This window comes from Eurypyga helias, unplaced genomic scaffold, assembly GCF_000690775.1.
Source record: "Eurypyga helias isolate BGI_N326 unplaced genomic scaffold, ASM69077v1 scaffold7313, whole genome shotgun sequence".
Lineage (NCBI taxonomy): Eukaryota > Metazoa > Chordata > Aves > Eurypygiformes > Eurypygidae > Eurypyga > Eurypyga helias.
Window position 1 is genome coordinate 30,397 of NW_010243098.1, and position 7,537 is coordinate 37,933.

A 7,537-nucleotide genomic window follows, 5' to 3' on the forward strand; every position below is an offset into this window, starting at 1 on the left:
CAAAAATCCAGCACGGACTGGATCCAGCACAGGCAGGAGACCTTCCTTTCCTCGTAAGCTCCATGGATGTGGTTGAATTCAACCGGACCAGGAGCAAGGAACAAGCACAACTGTTCTTTCTTGCAACTGCTCCCAGCCTCATGATGGGTTTTTCACTTTAAAATCGACAGCAATTAATATTTCTTCATTTCGGAGACACAGCGCCAGCCCCTGGCAAGCTCCGGAGCAGGGAGCTGCTTCTTCACAAGGCTGGTTGATGGATGCTCATCAGTTCTGTCTTCTCCAGGAGGAGTGTTCGGAGGAACACTTATCTGCTCAGAACAGTTCAGAGATGCAATTATGTTTTACAGCACTAAATGGTCCCTGATGTCAGCAGCAATTAGACTTTCAGCAATTTCAATTTAGAGATGGCCTTCAAATCTCTCCCTCTCTCTCCCTTTAATGAAATACAGTATTGCAATTAACAACCCCCCAAAATTGCCTTCAGTGTTAAATACAAAGATGAAAGATCTGGGAATCCCTTGGGCTTGAGCACACTGGGACACGGGGTGTCGGTGAAGGGATGAGGGCGGCAGAGCGGCCGCGGGGCAGGGAACTTCCCTCCTCCAGCCGGGCATGGTCTCTCCTCCCGCACGTCGGAGCCAGGGGAAGGTGAAGGGCTGGGCAGGCTGGGCAGGCAGAAGGAGAGTCCCTCGTTAACCAGAAGCTGCACGGCTCCTTCATTAGCAGTGACACTGGAGGCCACGGCCCTTATCACAGGATCATAAAATCATTCAGGTGGGAAAAGACCTTTAAGTTCATCAAGTCCAACCATTAACCCAGCACTGCCAAGTCCACCACTAAACCAGGTCTCTCAGCTCCACATCTCTTAAATCCCTCCTGGGATGGTGACCCCCGCCCTGTCCCTGGGCAGCCCCTTCTGATGCCTGACAGCCCTTTCCGTGAAGAAATTCTCCCTAATATCCAATCTCAACCTCCACTGGCACAGCCGTTGTCTCCTGTCTCATCACTTGTCATTTGAGAGAAGAGACCAACCCCCATCTCTCTGCACCCTCCTTTCTGGGAATTGTAGGGAGCAGTAAGGTGTCCCTTGAGCCTCCTCCAGGCTGAACCCCTCCCAGATCCCTCAGCTGCTCCTCACAGGAACTCCCTTCCCTTGTCTGGACACGCTCCAGCCCCTCAGTGTCTCTCTTGCAGTGAGGGTCATCACTTGTCATTTGAGAGAAGAGACCAACCCCCATCTCTCTGCACCCTCCTTTCTGGGAATTGTAGGGAGCAGTAAGGTGTCCCTTGAGCCTCCTCCAGGCTGAACCCCTCCCAGATCCCTCAGCTGCTCCTCACAGGAACTCCCTTCCCTTGTCTGGACACGCTCCAGCCCCTCAGTGTCTCTCTTGCAGTGAGGGGTCCAAAACTGACCCCAGGATTCGAGGTGCGGCCTCACCAATGCCCAGCACAGGGGGACAATCCCTGCCCTGGTCCTGCTGGCCACACACCAGCTCATATTCAGCCACTGTTAACCAACACCCTCAGATCCTTTTCGGCCAGGCAGCTTTCCAGCTCCTCGTCCCCAAGCCTGGAGCGTTGCAGGGGGTTGTTGTGGCTCAAGGGCAGGACACGGCACTTGGTCTTGTTGAACCTCATACAGTGGCCTCACAGCCTGTTCAGATCCCTCTGCAGAGCCTGCCCACCCTCCAGTAGATCCACACCCCCACCCAACCTGCTGTCACCTGCAATCCGACTACGGATGCACTCGTCTGGTCACTGATGAAGATACTGAACAGAACTGGCCCCAACGCTGAGCCTGGGGGAACAAACTCCACTGGTGACCGGCCACTAACGGGATCTCACGCCACTCACCACCACCCTTTGGGCCTGCCCAGCCAGCTTTACACCCAGCAAAGAGTACACCTGTCCAAGCCACGAGCTGCCAGTCTCTCCGGGAGGATGCTGTGGGAAAGGGTGTCAAAGGCTTTACTAAAGTCCAGGCAGACAACATCCACAGCCTTTTCCTCATCCACTACACGAGTCACCTTGTCGCAGGAGGAGATCAGGTCACTCAAGCAGGATCTGTATTTCCTAAACCCACACTGACAGGGCCTGATCACCTGGTTATCCTGTACGTGCCTCGTGTTGGAGGAGGGATGCCCAGACAGACCCTGCTCGACCTCGCGTGCTGGCCTCACCGGGTGCCCCACACTGATCTCCGGCACTTTAGGCTGTCCCTGGCCACAGTCACCCCTGGGAATGAGCATCTCCAGGGGCTGGAAGCTCCTCAGCTCCTTGGAGGACCAGGAGCACACGATGCACAGCCTCCACCCGGACCACTGATGGGGTGGCCAGCAGGAAAGGGGGAGAGCTCACCTCACACCAGCATCTTCCCCATACCCAGGTATCCCATGGGAATCCAGACAGGAGCCAATGCAAAGTCACCTCGGTTAACACCCTGTGTCTCCCCTGGGAGGGCTAGAAGCACTCAGTACGCCGATACCCTCAAACCTCACGTCCAACACTGCCGGGTACCTACAGACATTTCTTTGACGAAAGCAGCTCGGGGGGTGGTATTTGTCCCTGCCCATGGCAGAAGGGTTGGAACTAGATGATCTTTAAGGTCCCTTCCAACCCAAACCATTCTGTGATTCTGTGGTTGGCAAAACCACGCTCCAGGCTCTGCCGAAATCCGCAGTGTTTTGTTTAGTTTCCTGTGTAAAAAAATACTTCTTTTGGCCTTATCTGGATTGAAAAGACGATTCAAAGGTTATAAATAGCAGTGGCAGCATATGCTAAGGAGCTGCGTTTCAAAAGTAAATACCCTCATCATTTCAATGCACATTTCCCCTCCTCGTCGCTCCTGCCTCCACCTCTAAGGCCGAAAGCATTGCCAGGTGACTTGCAAACCCTGCACCCCTTAAGACCTTCACTTTTCTTTATGTCTTGAAGCAGCCAGTAATTAATAATCTGCATGATGGCTTTGCCTGCCTAATTATCTTCTTTGCTCAAAATAAGAGTCTTCCTAAATAACTTCTGCGGCGTTGCTTGCAGCAGGCGTCACGAGCAGTCGTGCACCAGGACAGGCCTCTCAGCTGTAGTTTGGAGAAGTCGTTTTTGTGCTGCTGCAGCTCGGGAGCTCACGAGCCTGCTCCTCCCATCAATAAAGCTGGGCACGCTATAAAATTGGCTGGGTTCGTACATACATAAACAGTCCCAGAGCACTGGCAGGAACAATAGGCAGGCAGCTCTTCCAGAAACGCCAGCTCCCGCTGCAACCCCATGCTCTCGGGCTGCCTCCCCATCCAAAAACCCAGTGCCAAACCCGTACAGAGGAAGGATGAAATTCCAGGGCTGGCTGCAGCCTCCCTCCAAAGCCAAACAGCAGCTCAGGAGAAAGGAGCATTTCCCCAAGGGCTAGAAACTTGCTGGCACATTAGAGCAGCAGGATGGCTGCTCCCTCCAGTGATGTCCCCCCGTGAAAGCAGCCACGGCAGCCCACTCAGAGGGATAGTGTTTCTACCCCTTGCACAGAGATTTCAGAGACCTTTAAAAACTCGTAAGGTACAAATTCCCGCTGGTGCTGTGGAGAGGAAAGCGCAGACACTCGAAGGGCAGGGATTTGGTGAAATCAGGGGAGATGGGAGGCGAGACCCAGCTCCTCGCAGGTGGCACATTGCCACCTAGCTGGCATTTCCTTATTTTCCGTGCGAACCAAGATCCATCCCCTGGCAGTTGCTGCCTAAGTGGGAAGCATCTATGGGTGGCTGAGGACCCCAGTTGCCAGGGCACTGCTGCTGTCACTAGGCACCAGCCAGGGGAACCAAAGAGGAGGTGACAGCTGGGTGTCCCAAGGCAGTAGGTGCAAATATCCCCCTTCCCAGCCCCAAATCCTGGCTGATCACCGCAGATGCTAGCACTAGTCTGAGGACACCAAACACTCTTCTGCGGAGTTTGCACCAAACACGCGTTTCCCCACCTCTCCTGCCTCACTCCTTGGCAGTTTCCCTGGGGACAAACGTGCTGCAGGAAAAGCCCTGCTCTGTACAGCTTGGGCTCCGGTCCCGGAGCATCCCTGCAGACGGACGATAGTGGAGGCATAGGGCAGTGATAAGTCCCTCTCTCAAGGGCCTCCCAAGGGCTCTGGAATGGCAGAGGGTGCCAACCAGGACCCTGCAAATCCTCACAGAAGCTCTGCTGGCAGGTCTGACGGGAAGGGATGGCTCCAAACAATTACCAGTGCTCCCAGAGCCAGCCCCGACATCTCCGCTCATTATCTGCTCTGTTAACTCCCCAGCCCTGCTCGCTCCCTGCCACACGCTGCATTCAACAGGCTGGTTACAGCTGCCCCGCGGGGACCATGCTTGTTTTCCTTGGCACCTCCATAGCTCCCTGGCTCCACAGGGCTGCATTGTGGTATCCCAAACCACTGGCCTCAGCCCCCCATGTTCCAGAGCCATCAACCCGAACTGCCGCATCAGCCTCCCAGTCAGTGCCTGGTGCCAGTTGCCCATGACAGCAGGTCCCCTTCCCACCCTATCAAACCTCAACCAGGCCCCTGCCCATCTCTGAAGGGATCCCACCCGACTCCTGCAGGCCTGGGATTCTTGGTTTTCCCAAAACACCAAACACGCACAGGCGCACACACACATCCCTGCTCCCTGTGGATGCCGAACCACTGGGTCAGGCGCTGATCGGACAGGAGCCGACACTGATGCTTCTCCCAAGGCTGCCCACATCCCAGGGGGAAACTGCCTGCGGGAGAGGAGCTCCTGCCAGCTCTGAAGGTGTCTCCCAGGATTGCTGTTGGGGCCGGGAACACCACTAAGCAAGGGATTAAGGAATGCAGTGCAGTGAGCCCGCCCTGCCAGGGGTGCCGGAGGTCAGGCAGGGAGGCTGGCACTCCCTGCCCCATGCCACCCTGGCACTGCTGCGGTGACTGAGCAACACGGCCCTGGCACCCGTCAGGCTGGTGCTGCTGGAAAGCCAGGAACACCAGGCTGGGGAAGTAACCCTGGGCAGGAATAAGTGTACAGGAAACCCAGGCAAATGCTGCATTTCTCCAGGCAGGGGCAGCTCTACTCCCAGCCAGCCCCATTGGAAACCTGCAGGCAGGTGGGACAATCCTCCTCCGGATGGATCCTACCATGGCAAAATCCCTCTCCTTGCGCATCTCCAGGGGCTGTGCCGGTAGCATCTCTGAGGCAAGACACTCCCCTGCCCAGCAAGCCCTCGACTCTTGGGCACTGCACCCAGGCTCTGACACCACTGTCCCCGGAGACCTCGGTCAACTCCCCGAACCCCCTGTGTCACCGGGGGGAACTGACACCATCTGACCCCCTGATGCTGTCCAGCCGTACTGGCAGAGACAGGCTCCCCAGGGGAAATTTAGTGCAGGTGAGTAATGCAGCAGCCCTGAATCACCCGTCGGGGATGTGGGGGAGCTGAAAGACACTCCCCAACGTAGCCGATGGCTCAAGTCCCCCCCCAAACGAATCCCCTTCCAGCTCCCTGCCTGGGCAAGGGGACCAGCCAGCCCTCATCTGGCTTTGTGACTTGGCTGCTAAAGATGGAGGAGTGACAGTCTCATCCTGCACATTCATGCCAACCAGTGCTCTGAGAGCAGCTGGGACCATGCCGTCCCTGGAGATGTGACACCAGCAGTGCCACCTCCCCGCTCTACTCCTGGCACCGCCGTGCCTTTGCCAGCAGAAAACCCACCACATCTGGGAAAACAGCCTCAGCAGTTTGCCTGACACCTGTTACGCTGGAAGAAACACTTTTCCTATCACCAGCCGGGGTGAGACAAACACCCACCGGACCCTGGCATGGAGCCGAGCTGCTTCCAGCACCCGCAACAGGGCTAAATGCAGGAGGCAGCGCCCTGGGCAATTTCCCCATGAGTCAGGCTGTGAAAGCACTGCGTCCCACAGCCCCAAGCACTTCGGCTCCCACACACCCCTCTGGCCCTGAAGCCCAGTTGCTCCCATTTCTATTGCCAGGATGAGCAAAGATGATCTAATAATTAGAGCAGCAAATAACCCAAATCCAGTTAAAGTCACTGTGAACTGCCTGGCTGGGACAAACGTGGCTCAGTGGAGACGTTCTCCCTAGGAGCGCAGCGTCTCTCGCCTCCTCCAAAGAGAGTGTGACCCCGACACTGGGATAGGGAGAGAAGGAGCATCAGTCCGGGGCTCGCATCCAGAGCCCCAGCCTCTCCCAGGGTTGTAGGTGGGGGTCAGCAGGCAGTGGGGTGCGTGGGGGCAGCCGTGCCGCCTTGCAGCAAGCACAGCCCTTCGGGGAGCTCTCCCTAGGGCCATGCTCCAGGGTCTGGCATCGATGGCAGCAGCCCAGCGCCCAGCAGCGAGGGAGCGATGCCGAGGCACGGCTGTGACATTTTGCACAGGGAAAGCCACCGCCTGCCTGGTGCTGGGCCGTAAACAGCTCAGCGTTGTGGGAGATCAGCCTCCCCCTTCCCCCAGGATGAGCACGCAGCACCATTCAGCAGCACCAACTCCCTTCCTCGGCATCTCCCGGCTTCAAACTTTGTGCTCAGCCCCTGGCAGGATCTGGCCCCCAAAGGCTGGGCCGAACAGAGCCCTTGGATTGCAACCGACCTCAAGGAAAAGCCACACTATCCCAGCCACTGTGGCTGGCAGAGCCAGACGGCAGCTGCTTTGCAGCCGAGCTGGGTGGGAAGGACGTTTTGGGTGGGGAGGGGTTAAACCTCACTGCAAACACCTGCATCTACCAGAAACCAAAGCCTTCTGTTCCAAAGCCTCCCCCCACTCTGGTTTCATGCAGGGTTCTGTCTGCAGCTGGAGGGTGAGGAATGACACGCCGGAGTTTGCCAAAGGAGAGGGCAGAGCTTTCCCGAGTGGATGTCATTCGGAACCAATCTCCCCGATCTGGAGCTGGGCAATGCTGGAGCGTATCGCCAGCTAATCGGCAGGGTGGCTGGAGCAGGCTGCACCACCGAGACGGATTAACCCAAGGGTCTGAGCCCAGCTGGCAGCCTTGGGAGACAAGGAGCCGAGCAGGGATGAGGCAGAGAAGTGCATCAACCACAACGACAAAGCACAGCAACTGGTGGCTCTTGGGAGACTTCCCTAGTTTGGGTTCAGCGGCCAGCCTGGCTGCAGCGGGGATATTCCCAGGACCTCCCTCCACCCAGGGGCAGTGCCGGAGCGGTGCTGTGACAGCCTCCCTGGCTAGAGCAGAGGGTTTGTCACTGCTGCAATGTAATCCCAGGGATGGACAGCATGGCCGGCAGCCGGGAAGGGTGCACGGCTCGAGCAGCAAGATGGGAGACCAGTCCTAAGACCCACCCTCGCCCTCAGCGCCCGACAAACTCCCGCGGAAACTTAGGAACTCACTGCAGTCGTCGGACTCGTAGCCCTCAGGATCCACCACCTCCTCGGGCGCTTGGCACTTGGCTGGCTGCTCGGAAGGCGTCGTGCCATAAGCCCCAAAAAGCTGGTCCACGTCCTCGTCGTCCTCGCGGGGGGCCTCGGCGGGGCTGACGGAGGGCTGGCTGACGGCGGAGCGCAGG

The 7,537-nt window shown here is 57.4% G+C and overlaps 1 protein-coding gene across 1 annotated transcript in view; it reads right to left on the reverse strand.

Moving 5' to 3' along the window:
• The window catches only part of DOC2B (double C2-like domains, beta), a gene marked incomplete at its 5' end in the record, with an annotated part of 33,655 nt that extends 26,125 nt beyond the window's left edge, over window positions 1-7,530 (reverse strand). The window contains one exon of the mRNA XM_010149280.1: window positions 7,362-7,530. Within this exon, the coding sequence (XP_010147582.1) occupies window positions 7,362-7,530 (169 nt within the window). The remainder of the gene's footprint in view (window positions 1-7,361) is intronic.
• Between the last annotated feature and the right edge of the window lie 7 nt (window positions 7,531-7,537).